The following is a 16937-nucleotide window of genomic DNA, read 5'->3' on the forward strand; positions in this document are numbered from 1 at the left end:
TTAGAGAAGATGTAAACGCAAAGATGTGTTTCCTTGCTGGAAAATGGCTGGCTCAACAGCATCCTGGTTTTGCAAACAAGTCCGAAAGGTTATTTTTATTTTGCATTGGAGCAAACCCCCCAGTGAAAACCATCTCAAGAGCCTGTGTGAAGCGGAATGGTCGTTCTGTGGTCAGCTCTCCCGGGGATGGTCGGGCAAGGGCAGGCAGGGCTGGCTCCCTACACAGAGGGCAACAGTAGCTTTGCATTTTCAAAATTCGACACTTTTAAAGCAAACCCTCTTTTTTTTTTTTCTTCCTCCCCCCCCCCCCCCCCCACGTTTTGGAATCCTTTGGATCTCTGGCGTTGTGCGAGGCAGGTCTGGGCAGGAGCAGTGGGACATCCCGAGCGTATTGGCAGGGGTTCAGCAGCAGAACAGCATCGCGCAGCGGAGGGAGGTCGCTGGGCTCAATTATCAAGACGTGATACTCACAAGGAAGCCTCTTCAATCTTCCCAAACTTCCCCGGTGCTTGGGAAGATTATAAAATGGCAGGATTAAGCAGTAGAACAGGAGAGAATTATTAGCAATATGTATTTACTTGAATTCAGCTCCAGCATGGCTCTTCCTGCTGGACTCTGATTTCAGGTCTCTAATTTCAGCCGTTTACAGATATTACATTCATTGCCTCATGTGTTTGCACATACCTTAAAAAAACACGTTCCCTCTGGAAAGCAATGTATAGTTATATAAAAATAAAGAGTTAAAAAAGCATTCCTGTTTCCAAATTAACACTGGGGTGCTGAATTCATGGTGGTCTTTGTGATTTGAATTTTACCCTTTTTTTTTTATCCCTCCCATGCCCTGAATAAGGTGCGAGTCCTGGGGGAAAAATAGTCCGTGATTATGCATTTGAAGACCCAGTGCATACAAAGAACATTTCTGAACTTTGTGAGCCTTTAGCAAGGGGGAGAAAGGCTAATTCTAATCTTAAAAAAATAAAAAAGGAAACAGAAAACCCCCATAAATTTGTTTTGTGTATCTTTCTGCCACTATATAATAACTTACAATCATTTCATTGGATCGAGGATGAATTTTTTAAATGGCTGAATGCATGATAGAAATGGTACATGACACAACAGAAGGCTAATAGTGGAAAAAATATTAAGTAAAGTTAATATCTTTGCATCAGTTTAACAGCCTCTCCAATGTGTATAATATTTTCTACTTCATATTCCTCTGTATACACCACTATAGAGTTCCTTGTCTTCATAATAACTTAGTTACTCTTTTGTTGCTGTCCCCTGTGTTCTCTCTTTTGGAAGCTTCATGGATGGAGAAAATGTCTTTTGTAAGTAGTCACGCAGATTTGACAAAGCAGGAACCACTGCAGTAATACGGCAAATGTCTACTGCTGTTTCTTGAATGTTTTGATTTTTAATTTCATAATATTTTTAATTCAATTTCTAATCTTGCAGTAATTTCTTTTAACATCAGTTTTGCTGCTACGAAGCTCCTGAATGGCCTGCAGAAGGGTTATTTTATGTAACATTAGCACGTAAGAGGGTGGATGGAGGCTGGTGGAAGAGAGCCAGCGTCCGTGTTCTATTTGCAGGTCAGCCCGGCTGTTTCTGTGTATCGAAGAAGAGGGCAGGCCAGGGTATCAGTCAGCTTTCAGATCTTAACATTTCTTAATGGATTAGGCAAGTGACAGAATATCTTCCTACTGCAAACCTTTCTTTTTGTAAGCTGTAAGCCTTGGCAGTATTAGTAGACAGCCCTTTTGAATGTCTCAGCAAGCTTAAGTGGTCTTTACATACTCAAAATAAACACCATCTTTCAGGGGGCTTTGACTTTTTTTTTAATTTTTTTTTTCTTTCTTTTTTCAGGATCCCTTGGATCCAACAAGGACAGCCATTGTGATCAGCTCTTTGGTGGCAGGCGGAGTGGCCGAACGCGGGGGCGAGCTTTTACCGGGTGACCGCTTGGTGTTTGTCAATGAGAAATCTTTGGACAGTGCCACTTTGGCAGAGGCGGTGGAAGTGTTGAAATCTGTGCCCCCAGGTCCCGTTTCTCTTGGGATCTGCAAACCTTTGGTGGTAAGGACTGATTTTAACTTTTTTTGTATTTGATTTTATGCATATCTAGACTGGGTTGTATTTGGGGAGGGTGGCGGAATTCAGGGTAGAAGCATGTGGAAAGCAACTAAGTAGCCATGTATACGCCTCGATGTGTCCAGAAATTCTGGTAAATGGGCAGCCCAATGTCCAAAAGGTCTGACTTGGAAAACCATTGGTCTCAAGCTCCTCCTGAAAGAACATCCACGTGGAATGAGAAGACATGTCTGGGCAAAGCTATGCGCACTGGCCCTGTGCAGAGGCGTAACATGGTTCAAGCAACTCAGCAAATCGGTTAAACATGTGCCAAAGTGCATTTCGCTCTAAGACACTGCTTAACTGCTTGCTTGAGCTCCACTGACATCAAAGAAACTTAATCTGTTTGAAGTCAAGACTGTAAGTTCAAGTAGAATTTCCTTTTTCTAGAATCAGGGCTTTGGAACAGACAGTGGTTTACTTGAGAACACTGCAGTATTGTTCATCAAGGGCACAGAGGCAAAATTAATTAAAGTAAAGCACCATCTAATAGAAAGTGCTTGTAATTCAAACTGGTAGAGGAGTGGCAAAGTAGGAATGTAGGAAGGCTGTTAAATATATTCTTTCATTTTCTAAAAAGTGATATTTCATTGTTTCTATCCTCGTATTTGTCTGTCTTTCCTACACATCTCTTTATTTTTTACTATATCTGCACTGATATCTTAAAGGGATAAAAGCTGTTGTCTATCTCCTCCATTTATAACTTTTTTATGAATCTGTGACTTTTTCCCATCTCTCTTCTAATGGCTGGTTCACCCTCTCCATTTTAGTTTATTGAAAAATGTGGGATTTTTTTTGTTTTCCTGACTCATAATTTTGATTGCCTTTCTTAGGGAGAAAGCAAAGAGGAGGAGACCATGCACAATGTGGATTCTAGCAGCATTAAAACCAGCCCTGGATCTCCAGAACCAATAGACAATATTAATTTCTCAATAATACTTGAAGCACCGCAGGTATTTGGTTACTCTTTTTGTTCAGCTTAGGTTTATACAGACAGGAAATGATGTTTCAAAGTAAAAAAAATAGTATTTCTTTCAAGTAAGACTTAAGTATTGGATAGACTTCAGGCTGGATTCCCTCTGAAAAAGACTCTAACAGCTACTGTATACTAATTGTACTGTGAACAGTAGGCACATGCATAGCACTTACTCATGCAATTCCCAGACTGCCTTATCGAATTTACTATGTCATTAAAATACCTTGGGTTTCCTTGGATATGAAATAGGAATGCTATGTTATTAGTAGTCATAAGTGGTTGGTTCAGCTTTGTGAAGAAAGTAAGGTATGGAAGCAACTAGTGTAGAAGGCAAGTTTGAAATCTGTTCTTCTTCTTCATAGACTTTCTATGTGGTCTTGAGTGATTTGGAGATTTAGATTAGATAATAGAAATAAATTCTTCGCTGTGAGGGTGGTGAGGCACTGGCCTAGGTTGCCCAGAGAAGCTGTGGCTGCCCCATCCCTGGAAGTGTTCAAGGCTGGGTTGGATGGGGCTTGGAGCAACCTGCTCTAGTGGAGGTGTCCCTGCCCACGGCAGAGGGGTTGGAACTTGATGATCTTTAAGGTCCCTTCCAACTCTAACCATTGTATGATTTCTTTACTCTCTTCCTCAATTCTCCTCTTTCTTATTTTCTGAGAAATAATTCTGTTTATTCTGTTTATTGTGGGAGGATGAGGCACTAAAAGTAGTGAGACACTCGGATATCAGGGTAATAGGCAATACTATTGCAATACCAACCTGGGTAGAGTGAGAGATGTGGATATTTTTGAGTTTTCATCTGTTCTCAAGTGCTTTGCAGAATTTTTGTAAATTCATGTTGGTAAATGCATTCTTCCTAGAGCAGAAATGACAATACATAAAGGATCATCTGGAACTGCAACACAGTAATAAAAATAAATTCTAGATTTTCTTGTTGCTGAACATGTCTACCTGTATCTGGATACAAAATTATCCTTTATGCTGTATTTGTATATTAGATCCACCAAAAGGAGCAGTATTGTGGGGTAACGTAGGTAAACTGTGTAGCAATTAGCTTTGACATTATATTTACTGATTTTCATGACGTAAAATGGAGTTTGTTGTTTCCCAGGTGCATGGGAAGGGTTCCTGGCAGAGCAATTAGTCCTCTGCCAGCACAGATTGTTTATCTGCTTCCTAAATAAAACTAATGTTATTAAGTACCTTTAAGTAAAGTATTTTGTCTTAAAAGTCCTGCTGAATAGAGAAACTGGAATGATCAATTAGTACAAAATACACAGAGAGGTGTTTGCTTGTAGTTTGGTTTTACCTTCTGTAGGAAAGCAGTGACAGTAGCTTAGAGCAATAGTATAAAATCTCCATCCGTTTATTATCTTACCTGGTCGGATAAGAGCCAAGAGTGGTGTGACACGATGGCTTCCGCTCTTAGGCACTAGCACAGTGCTGACAAAGCCGAATTTAAATAAATAAATAAAGGAACTTGAAGATTTTTATATGCTACAACAGTAGACTTCAGTGTCATGTTTGCAGTATTCCCTATGCCGTTGGTGGCGGCTGCTGCTGCAGTGCAGCACTCTCTGATTATACACACCGAAGCACTGGATCCGGAGATGATAATACAAATTGCCGGGTGGTTCTGAGCTAAGTCAAGTGTTTTATACAGCTCTGAAGTGTTGGTGCCTCTTCCAGAAGGGTTTGGAGAATGATGCTGCAGAAGTGAAGCGAAACGCAATGAAGTAAAGATGGAGAGAATTAGAATCTCTTCAGACTGGGTGTTTTTTGAGATTGAGGTACACAGGTCAAATAGATGAAAGGAATATTTAATGCTTATGAAAAATGTGCTAATTTCTGGATTGCTAATGTTCTGCTTTCATGCCAGCTAGAATTATTGCATTGTTTCCTTATGATCTTGCCTGTCTCTCGTTTTCTCTCCTGCCTCTCACTTGAACTGTGTGAACATTTTGGCAGCATCTGGGTTTTTTATTCCTTCTGCATTTGTGCAAACCTAACAAACCAGGATTCTGACACTAGAGGTCAGAAATAGTGAAGTACCTTGGGGAGTCTGGGAAGGGGAGGAAGCAGAAAGAAAAACACCTTGATTGAGGCCCCCTGAATCTGTAGTTTGGTTTCGGTGTTTGGGGTTTCATTGCCTGGAAGGTGGGGTTTGGGCACACGTCCTTGGTGGCCTGAAGAAAAGAGAGGAAAAGCTTTCTGTATGTGACAAGCTTTCTGGTAGCAGGGCAAGGCGTAAAATTTCAGAGACGCCGGTGCAGACACGCTCCATGAGCACCTCATTGGGTTTAAGAGAAACATGGAACATTGAAAACTGGGGAGGCGTGTGACAAATCCCAGAAAAAGAACTGTTGAGCGAGACCTTTCAGAGCGGGTTTTAATACCTTTCCTTTTGGTTTTGTTGTTTGTGTTTTCGGTTTGTTGTTCCGTGGTTTGAATTCAGTAGAATTCACTCTTCTCTTTAAAACAGTAAGGGTATTAGATAACGAGCAGTCAATTATGTCCTGGTTTGGTTTGGTTTTTTTAAGGGTGTGGGTCACCCATTTCCCCTTTCCCTCAGGTTAAAATATTGTATGGAATACCGAAGGGAGGGACAGTTGAGTGTGGCTTTTGTTTTGGGTGGGGGCTTTTGTTTTGGGTTTTTATTTTTTATTTTCTGTTGCTGATACTTTTGCATAAGCAAACTCAGGCTGTTTTTTATTTAGCTGATGGTATTATAGGAAACGTGCATGCATTCACAAAGCGATAGCAGATAAGTCTGCTCAGAGATACTTTAGCTGGATTTATATATACTTTTCCCTGTAGGGCTTTTTGTGTTATTTAATAATTCTCATTCCCTAACTTCAGTCCAGATTGATTATTCTGAATGGCTGCAGCAATATCTAAGCTGTGCAACTTGAATTTCTTTATGTTGAGAAAAAAATGCAATGTCTACTTTTGGTCTCAAAATCATAAGTCAGGGAGTATATTTTCTTTTAGAAAATGCAAAAGGTAGAAGATGTTCCCTTTAAAAATGAGGATGTACTTTTAATATGGGCCTAACATAAAACATAAGTTTTAAAAGAGTTAGCAAGAAACAGAATGTAAAATCTCTATTCCTGTAATGTTTTATGCAGGGTTTCAGAGATGAAACACCTTGTAAAGAAGAACTTGTTGATGAACCAGTTTTGGACTTTGGAAGGACATTTCAGCTTTCTCATAATGACAAGGAGTATGAGGAATCCTGGGAGATGCATGAATTTCTGAAACCCAGGACAGAAGAAATGGATGAAGAACGGGAAATGTTGGTGGATGATGAGTATGAAGAGGATTCAGACTTCCTGAAATATAGTGCATCATCTGGACAGAAGGCAACTTCAGAGAGGAACCTCGATACAGAACGATGGGCAAAGCAACTTGAGGCTACTGAAATGCAAGACCTGAGATCCAACGTTAACTTAAGTCCCAAACAGTCCCCAGAATACCCCTTCAATAAAGATCAAACGGTAAGGGATGCTGTGTTGGTGTCAGTGCTGTGCCTTCATCATGGGACCCACACCTCAAGGCAAATTCCAGGCCTAAACTCTGTAATGAGTCTTTCTAGTGTTTTAATTACTAGAATGTAACCAAGTGCTGTGGTTGGTGTATTTACAGGCGTCCTGTACTCGCGTCTTCTTTCCCATCTGTGATTTGTGGGCTCCGTTCTTTTTTGCGAGCCGTACTAATATGGTCCATGTTGGTAACAGCAGAATGTTATTTCATGGTTTTAGTAGTCCAGGGGCTTCAGCAGCAATGGCAGTGAAAAGAGCTCCCTCTTTTCCTCATTATTTTTAATCCAAATCAGTTCCTTGAGCCAGATGATAGTGCAGTTGAGCGAAAAATGATATGGTGGAAGCAATTGTAACAATCACACTGGTGGATGGAGGAGTAGGAGGGAGACAGAGCTTCAGGTAAATGGCAAAACTCTTACTTATGTGTCCTCCTCAAGTATTTTGAGAATTATTTTTTCTGAGTCTTTGTTCATTCATTTGCCAAACAAAAAAAGTGATAATATCAGCCTTCTGTGCACTAGTTTCTGAGAAGTACGCCTTTATCTGAAAAAACTGAAGTGGAAGAGAATTTTATATTACAGCCACAGAGAATTCCAGGTTTTGTTTGGCTTGTCCCCTTATGCATTATGTACATAAACAGGCTAAAATGCAGTTTCTAGTGACAGTTTTACACCAGAGCGCACAATATTAAATCTGTACATTTGCTTCTTAAAAACAACAAATGAGCAAGAGAAAAGAACTCTGGATTACAGGCAAGTAGAAAGATACAGTCGCTTTAAATTGCAATTGCACATAACATTTTTCATGCCTCTTCTTAATATAGTGCATAAATAAGCAGTTAGTGTTTCGTAGTTATCTGAATAAATATGAATGTAGTTGAGAAAATGAATGTTTGCTGTAAAAATCAATGTTCATGTCAAATACCCCCGTATAACTTGGTACCATTGCTTTCTAACTTTACTTTTTTTTCTCCTCTGTAAAGTGTGAAGAAAATGCTGGTATAAATTCACTGTTTTCTGGAACCACAGCACACAGTGGCTACCAAAAAGACATATTTGATACCGAAAATACCCAGTCAGCAGCAAAAACCAAGATAGATTTAGGTTTGTAAGAAGTTTTTTCTTTATTGTATAATTTCATATTTACAACCTTAAATTTTATACCAAAACACGTATTTATTCAAATGAAGACTTCTGGAGGCTCAAGACAGTCTGGCTTTGAATAGGTTTCAGCTTCATGGTCTTGCCTCCTCCTCCAAATCTTCACTTAGAGTTGTCACAAGTGATACTGAAAGTGGCTGCAGCTTTGTCCTGCCCATGGAGAATCACTTTCTTCTGTGTAGTTAATGTTCCCAGTAGGATTCCATGAGTCAGTAAAATAGCTCATGCCTGAAATTTCTGTGAGGAATTTGTCTCAGTCACTTTTGATTGCTGATTTTACAGATTTTTTTTTTCACTTTTAAAAAAAAAAAATGTGACCAACTCTGGAGGTAACTTTACCACAACCCAAATTTGCAGGTGAACTCTGTGGTAGATAATTGCCCCGTATCTTGGTTTTGTAATCTGTTTCTCCTTGTTAGATGGCCAGAGAGGGTTGATTAGAATTTGGTAGATCATCCAATAAATTTGTCAACTTGGCTGAGATAGCACTCGCTGGTTGGGAGGAAGAGGTTAGGTTCTCCCATTTCTTTGTCACCTGCATCTTGTACAGCGGACACTTTGTAACCTACAGTGGCAGACTGATGACTCTTGCAAGGTTCAATTAATGTTGATACTTATGTCACCCAAATGTCATCAGTCATGACAGTGGATGGGGTTCTGTGCTGGAGCAGGGCTTTGCATAAAGGTTGGATTCACTATTTCTAATCGCGTGTTTTTGTGAGGAGCATCAGTCATGTATATTGTACCTGAGAATATCTCAGTTCCACAAAGATTTAGCATTTCCTGTTATTATTTGACTGCATGTACATCAGATACAAGGTGCTATAAAAAAAGTGTGTAGTGTGGTTTAAATTTCCTTCAAAAATAAATGTTCTGTATTGCTGAACCTCTTGATCATCACACAACATCCACATTTGGAACATGGTGAGCTAGGGGGTTTGTTTCCAAGGGTGATAACTGGTAGATGCAGGGACAGAGGAAGCAAAAGTTTACATCTAGACCTTTTCTTCTTCAGGTACAAAGCTTCAGATTGACTCTGAAGGACCTGGGCTTGCTGTTGATCTGGAAGCTATTGAAAAGGAAGAGCTAAAAGGGGAAGATTATGGTTTTTCCAAGAACCTGGAATCTGGGAGAGTAACCACCTTATCTCAGCCTAGAACAGCGTTGTGCAGGTATGGAGAAAGATTTCTGGTTTTTGAAGATTTTCAATTAAAGCTGTAATTAGCTGTCTAATCATCAAAAGCTGAGTGAAACAGTAAGACGTGCTTAGATGGCCAGTTCTGTGACTTTTGCCCAAGGCGCTGAATTCTGCCTTACAACTTGATTGAATCTTTACTTCCCACATTCCCTCCCCTGAGTTACCGGGGCAGAAAAGTGCGAATGGCTCTGCTACCAACTTCACTTACTCTCCAGTGAGGGTATGTGGCCTGGAGGAGAGGGATGTAGCCTTTATCAGCAGCATTGGTCATCAAGGAGCAACCCCCTTAGCTCCTTATCATAGCCCTGTCCTCTTGGTTTTCCCTTTCTTTTGTTTTTCCTTTTGGGAAGAGCTGTTCAGCCATGGCTCTCAGGCCTGTGCAGGAAATTTTAGTCTTGCTAGTGGTGTCTTGCCCCACCTGGAGTACTGCGTCCTCACTTGGAGTACTGCATCCAGTTCTGGAGTCCTCAGCACAGGAAGGACATGGACCTGTTGGAACGGGTCCAGCGGAGGCCATGAAGATGCTTTGAGGGCTGGAGACCCTCTGCTGTGAGGACAGGCCGAGAGAGTTGGGGGGGTTCAGCCTGGAGAAGAGAAGGCTCCGGGGAGACCTTAGAGCCCCTTCCAGTCCCTAAAGGGGCTCCAGGAAAGCTGGGGAGGGACTCTGGATCAGGGAGGGGAGCCATAGGACAAGGGGGAACGGTTTTAAACTGAAAAAAGGGAGATTGAGATGAGATCTGGGGAAGAAATTCTTTTCTGTGAGGGTGGTGAGACACTGGCCCAGGTTGCCCAGAGAAGCTGTGGCTGCCCCATCCCTGGAGCGGTTCAAGGCCAGGCTGGATGGCACTTTGAGCAACCTGGTCTGGTGGGAGGTGTCCCTGCCCATGGCAGGGGGTGGCACTGGATAGTCTTTAAGGTCCCTTCCAACCCAAACCGTTCTATGATTCTATGGTGCTGGGAAACTTCGAGCTGGCTCTGGTTGTAGATATTTACCACATCTGTCAAGCATCCTATTCTTTCCCCACCAGTTTTGGGTAAGTGTGTAGTGGATGTCCTTTTGGGGCCTGTCGATTCAAGTCCTCAGTATTTCCCTAATTCAGCTGTAATTTTACCTTAGAGGGAAAGCAGCTCAACAATAAGGTGAGGGGGATTATTTCTCCAGCACAACGTCCTACTTCCTTTTTGCAGTTTAAGAGTAGCATTTACAGCTCTCAGGATCTACAGAAAAGTGAGTGCAAGGATGTATTGTTTCAGCCTTTCTGTAGGGGCATGCAATTCCATACTTCCGTTCCCATTCTGTGAATAGGTGAGTCACATATAGTATAAAAGTTTAATTAACACCCTGTTCTGGGGCTTTTAATGGAACACACTGGATCTGTTCTCCCAGCTGCATCATGATCTGCTTTCTGGTCAGCCAGACTGGTTTTATCATGTTTATATCCCTCTGTAAGAATCACGGCGTATTTATCAGCAAGTAAATATTAATTGCTTAAATAGTCATTTTGAATGAGGAAATGCGGTGTAGATTTGTGTCTCACAGAGCAGCTTATAAATTTGGTCTGCCCATCGTGTTTATTTCTGGAGCATTCCTTAAGTACATTTAAACCTAAATACAAAAATTCCTGTCTAGTCTGTTGACTCTGCGCGTTTGGTTTGAACTGGACGGTGTGAGGAGTTTCTGTCTCACTGCCAGATACAAAATATGCAAGGAATTGCGACCTGGCACGTGTGATGCCTTTCTCATTTTTTTTATTCCTCCCCTCCCTCTGTCCCCAATTAGTGAATTACCTGAGAGAGAAGAAGGAGAAGGAGAAGAAACTCCAAACTTCAGCCACTGGGGACCACCACGGACGTATGTTCATATGATTACATTATTTCTTCCCATTTACCTTATGTCTTTTTTTTCGGTGAGCCCGATTAGTTCTCGTGGGCTTTTTTTTCTTCCCTCCTCTGCCAATAACTTTAAGGTACTTGTGTACCTTGGGCTTTCTTAGATACAGCGAATTTTTAACAGATGTTAAACAGAATTATGCGTTCTATTTATACAGCTGACTTGGGAAAGCTTGGCGGGTTTACGTTGCGGATGACCTACAAGTTCTTGCTCATTTAATAACTATTAGGTGTGAACAATGCACATAGTGCTGCTGTCTCCTTTTCCAGGGCTTCTCTGCTAAACTTCATGGCAGAATTCCAAATTGCCAAGCCAAATTTCAGCCACATCCTTGTTGTATTGTTAACATTTTTGAGGTGAATTGGTTTTACGGTCCTAAGTAATATATGATCAGAAAATTTCTGCTTAAGCTGATTAATATGCATCTGATACGCTGAAGTCAGTGTTGAGAAAATTGTGTGAAGCGCTCTGGTTTATTATTTGTCCAGCATTCCACTTGTAGCATTTGCCATTTCCAGACAATTTGCTCGAACTGAAAGAGGATGAGTCTTTACTTGAAGACCTGCCTGTTTTACTGTGACTTTCTCTGAAATAAAAGCCTGTTTGGAAGAGCAGTGGGCATGGGTTGGCAGTAGAATATTGTTGGTTTTGTCGGGTGAGGTCTACTGAGGGTAAAAAGCCGCCTCTGTTAAAGCCAGAAGCCTAAGAATGCTCTCATCCCTTTACTCTATTAAATCTTGAAAGACCAGAAGCTTACATTTATTTAAGGCTTTGCATTTATAGTTTAAAAAACTGCTTCAAGCTGTTAAACTACTGCATGTATTTTTTCAGTGTGGAGATCTTTAGAGACCCTCATGTGTCTCTTGGAATCAGTATTGTTGGTGGACAAACTGTCATAAAGCGCCTGAAGAATGGAGAAGAACTTAAAGGGATCTTTATCAAACAAGTTTTGGAAGACAGCCCAGCAGGAAGAACAAGGGCTTTGAAAACTGGAGATAAAATACTTGAGGTAAATGCAGATAAGCTTACCTTTTCATTCGAAGAGACAAAAGTTGACTCAAACAGCTTTGGGAGGAGAGAGAGACGGTCACCACTTCATGAAGTATTGACAGCACTGCATTTTGAAAACCAAAAGAAAACCCTGATGTTGTCTTTTCTCGTTTTTAAGGTCTGACTATGGAGCTCTTTTAACATTCTCCTCTATATTTAAGAAAAGATAGGTCCTGGTATCCGGTGGGAAATGGAAAAAATGAGAGTGCCTTCTTTCCATATAAATAAGTAATAAGTTATAGCTTACCTTATAAGCATAAGTTATAATATATAGAAGAACCAGTTTCATACTGAAATTTGGTCTGTTATTTTGTGTTCTTTTGGAATAGTTAACAGTCTGACTAACTACTATTTTGGGGAAATCCTTGATTCTGGCAGGTACTGTAGGGGAGAAAGCCGTTCCTGGCTCCCGTCTCTGGCTCTGTATTGATTTTGTATTCCTTTTTCACCAAATGAGTACTGCTGAGTCTGGGCTCCCAAGCTGGTAACGCCGTCCTTGAATGTGCTCTGGGCTTGTGTGTGAAGTTTTGAGAGATCATTTCTAATCAGGTTTAGTTCACAAACAGGTAATATCTGAGAAAGGTATGTTATACCTACCGTCATATTTAACATTCTCTGACAATCTTATTCCTTAGGTTTTTATCCAGGATTGCTTTAGGAAACACATGGCCATCTTTTAATTATGAATACCAAGTAACACACTTTTCCTTAAGCCATCGTGGAAATATACTTTAAAAATAATTTCTCTTGACTGTTTTTGGTACCTTCCTCTGATATGCTGCATCTTCTGTGAATGTTTGAGATCTCCTGTAATGACTCTGTGCCAAAACCCAAGCTACCTAATAAAAATAAATATTGTTTGTTAGGTTTCTGGGATAGACCTACAAAACGCCACACACGAGGAAGCAGTAGAAGCTATCAAGAATGCGGGAAATCCTGTCGTGTTTGTGGTTCAGGGTTTGTCTAACATACCAAAAGTAAGTTTATATCTATTTTTATTCCAAAACTTAATAAATTTTTAATACTCACCTTATTTTAAACTTGGCTAGATTTCTTTCAGCGAGTTCCATCAGTTTTGTGTCCATCCTTTCTGTCAGAGTTCCTGCTTATAGACCCTGTGATTGATTGATTAATTGATCTGGCCTGATTTGAAACCTTGTTTCTCTGATGTAAATCAAGTAGATGTAAATCTGTTGACTAGGTGTTAATGCCGTTCTCTGTGTAATTGAATCTGGCCCCGTGTGTTTTAATTTGTTCGTATTTCGTAATCTAAAAATATACCATTATCCAAATGAACAAAAGTGTAATTAGAATTAGCCAGATTCACACTAGCAACTCTGTGAAATATGTCATCAAAGGGACCTGAAGCAGTTATTTGGGAGCAAGTTAAAATTCAAGAGATTTAGACGCCTCCTCATCTGCAAGGCCAAGGAGAAACCTTTTAATGCCTTAGGAAGAAAGGGCACACAATTCTGCCTGCCTTGAAGTACATACAAAACCCCCGAGACTTTTATGTACTTTTGGTATAATTTGACAATTTGATTCAGAATTTTGGTGGATTAGTGTAGACCTAAGGAGACCTTTTTGACAACTGTAGTCAAATCTGGCACAACTGTGTCCATTATTTTTCCAGTGCTCCAGGGAGTCTTTCAAAATCTACTAAGACTTTTCAGCAGCGATGATGGGGAGGTGCTTGAGCAGTGATGGCAAAAATCACGGTGATGGTAACAGGGTTGGCTCCCTTTCTGTATCGCCTTTTTCCACATAAACGAACCAAAAAAACTGTCAAAACAAGTGTTCAGCTGTATTTCTGACCCTTATTTTCCTAGTCAGTCTAGAGAGATCAAGGGAAAGACGGATACCTTGAAATGTGCGTTGCTCTGAACTGTAGGAAACAGGACATTCACAGATTTTCAGCAGTGCTGCGCGGTCCCAACTCCCATTCCCCAAAATAAGGTGCTGCCAGAGGAGTAGGAATATATTACATTTTGAAAGAATATAGAACAGCAAGGAGGAATATTACATGGAGGCAAAACATGATGTCTTTTATAAGGTGTCTGTGTGCATGGACACTGGTCTCTATCTGAATAAATAAGAACTGATGCTTCAGGAGTTTTTACCGACCTTTGTATCGAGGATGTACTTGACTATAGAGTAATGTTTAATTGAATGAAGAGATGGGGTGAGATATCAAACAGTGAGCACTAAAAAGAGCAGACAATGCTTGTAAATTCAGTAAAAGAATGTAATTTAAAGACTGCACTGCAATGCCCTTCTACATGGAGCAAAATGAAGAGTGCGCTGGGACTGAGTGGCTTTATTGTTGGTGTTACCTAACTATTGGCTGTTTGGTTTGCACTTATAATGCTCTTTCTAATGTGTGTAATATGTGCACTATTTTTCAGGTGGTTTCTGCCGCACAGCCTAAGGGAATCAAAGTCAGCAAAGACCAGGATGCAGACAAAGAAAATAAGAGTGAAAAGGTATTTATACCATTCAGTGCTATACCCAAATTTTACTGTATCAAATGGTATAATAGCATGAATTATAATTATGATAAGCCCCACCTCCAAGTCTGAAATGAAGTTTGAAGTGTTTTGTTGAAATATCTTTGATTCGTGTAATTTTTGCCAGATTTCTGCCAAATACAAGGCAGGTTTCTGACAGATGTTCTGTGGGTCTCCCCTGGGGGCTGAAACCCTGTACTTACTGCAGCTCTTCACTGGCATCTTTCTGGACGTACCTGCTTTGCTCCACGCGGAGACAAATTGATTCTCTTTGTTCAGTAGAAACAGAGAAATAATAACATGTACACAAATGATGTCCTTAATGTGAGACTGGCTGAAATTCAGTAAAATCACGTTATAGGATAATTAAATCCGCTGAGTCTCCTATGTTTACCATTGCTGTGTAAAGCAAGGAAATGACTGAGTGATCTGTAGCTGGCCAGCTAATTGTGAAGCAATTACCGCGCAGTAACTTTCAAGGAACTTCACATCAGATTTAAAAGAGGAAAAAATCTGTTTGGTCTAACCCAGTGGATTTTTTTTAATCGCTGCAATAAGGGAAAAATTTAATTTTGCATTCCCAGCCAGATTGCTGTAATGGCTGAGGTATTTTGCTGGGGGAACCGTGCTGACTGATGCGTGTAGGTTGGGTACTTTGAGGGTGTCAGAACTGGAGGAGCAGAGACAGAATTAGTGCAGACAATAACTTTTGCCCGGTGCAGTTTAACATGCCAACTACAAACACGATCAATTTTTCATTTGATCCTACTCAGCAGCCTGGTGTGTGGTAGATAACAGAGAAGACTCTCTTGCCTCCAAAAGTTTTTGTAAGACTCTTCAGATGCCGTCAGATACAGGAACTATGAGGCTCAGTTATTCAAAAAAAAAAAAATCAAGAAAGGTGTTGAAGTCATGCTTTCATGCCAGTGGATAATACTTATAATGAGGCAGTTACAATCCCCTTTTCTTGGTTTTTTTATCGATATTTCTAATCTCAGAAGCACTCATCCTCTTGCAATGTGCTCTCTTTAATCTCTAGGACTCCAGCGCGTCGCATTCTATAGCGTTGGGAGGTTAAAGAGGGAGCCTAATCTTTTTCAAACCTTTTTTCATCTATTGGTGCTGTAAACTGGTGGGTGGAATATAGAAGAGCTTCCATGCATAAATATGTAGCTCCCTTTTAGCTTTGAACAGCGATTCACAAAGCAGTCACACTGTGCTACAGGAGGGGCATCTCTGAGTCGGAGAGAGTTGCTATTAGTGGATTACTAGTCCACGTCCCCATGGGGAATCGATGATATTTTCTAGTCCAATCTTCAAAGTGTCACAAAAGAGTTTGGTTTGAAAGCAGCCACATCCAGCTGGAAAATGTGCCTTTTCCTCTATGATGAATTACCTTTTCAATACTGAAGGTTTTCTCTGAGTTGTTGGTGTTTATCCTCCTCTATTGATCTGCTTGTTTAAAAATGATCACTTGAAGTAATTTATATAAAACCACTTAAAACAATTGAGCTTCTTGTGGACAAACCAGGTATTAACGTTATTTTGCTGGCTGGGCCATGTAAGCTGCACTTTTGCCTCTGTGCTGGGAAGAGCTGTGTTAATACAAAACCATGGTGTAATGGTGTAAATTCTGGCAGAATTTACTCGTCTGGCTTTTCAGCGGGTCAGAAGGAGAAGAGAGAAGAAGCTTCTGAGCCATAGCAAACTGCTGGATAAGCTTAGGTGTCTCATGTAATTTCACACAGACTTTCTAATAAATGCTTAAGGTCTCAAAAAGCCAAAGGGTCAACACTTAGACTGTGAGTTATAACCAAATTATAGTGATACCCATTTGTCACAGGCAGCTGAAAGTGGGGCTCCAGGTTTTCCATCTTTACCTGCTCTGTAATGTGGAACCTGAGTTCTTTTACGCTTCCTGGAGCTTCTGGATTTTGCACAGTTCTGCCTGTGGGAGCAGAAAGTGGGAGGCGTATGTGGTGTATTGTATGCTTTGGGAAGCAGCTGCAGTGTTTCCAAGGGCTCTTGTTATACCTCTTACTATTCTTGGAATGGGTTAATTTCATTTATTATTGTTACGCTGTCTTCAGGGCAGCACTTCCCCATAATGTTTTTTTAAATGGATGGGATGATGTATATCTTATCTCACAAAATTTTCCGTGTAGCTTGCATTGCAGTTTGCTAGTTGGACCATTCTATCCAAACTTATGCTGAAGATTTTAGAAATCCATGTGCAGGTTCAGCTTTCATCATACAGAGCGAATAACTTTGTTCTGGGTTTGATGTTTGAGTGTTGGGTCGTATTTCCCAGCTAGAGAAGAAATTAATTACGGGCTTTCTGGTTGCTCTAATGGCATATCGTACTTGGTGTTCCCTTTCTAAAGTGCATCCTGCTATTAGTAGTGGGGTTGCATGGCATGCAGTTCAACCTAATTTCGTGAAATCGTGTAGCAAACTGAGGCACGGTCCAGTTACTCGGAGCT

The 16937-nt window shown here is 40.6% G+C and overlaps 1 protein-coding gene across 1 annotated transcript in view; it reads left to right on the forward strand.

Annotated features, from left to right (window-relative positions):
* The window catches only part of PATJ (PATJ crumbs cell polarity complex component), a 148593-nt gene that overhangs the window by 44853 nt on the left and 86803 nt on the right, over positions 1 to 16937 (forward strand). The window contains exons 17-25 of the mRNA XM_074152513.1: positions 1867 to 2076; positions 2964 to 3083; positions 6235 to 6603; positions 7631 to 7751; positions 8824 to 8980; positions 10787 to 10858; positions 11729 to 11906; positions 12814 to 12924; positions 14353 to 14430. Of these exons, the coding sequence (XP_074008614.1) occupies positions 1867 to 2076; positions 2964 to 3083; positions 6235 to 6603; positions 7631 to 7751; positions 8824 to 8980; positions 10787 to 10858; positions 11729 to 11906; positions 12814 to 12924; positions 14353 to 14430 (1416 nt within the window). The remainder of the gene's footprint in view (positions 1 to 1866; positions 2077 to 2963; positions 3084 to 6234; positions 6604 to 7630; positions 7752 to 8823; positions 8981 to 10786; positions 10859 to 11728; positions 11907 to 12813; positions 12925 to 14352; positions 14431 to 16937) is intronic.

Source organism: Numenius arquata, chromosome 8 (genome assembly GCF_964106895.1).
Source record: "Numenius arquata chromosome 8, bNumArq3.hap1.1, whole genome shotgun sequence".
Lineage (NCBI taxonomy): Eukaryota > Metazoa > Chordata > Aves > Charadriiformes > Scolopacidae > Numenius > Numenius arquata.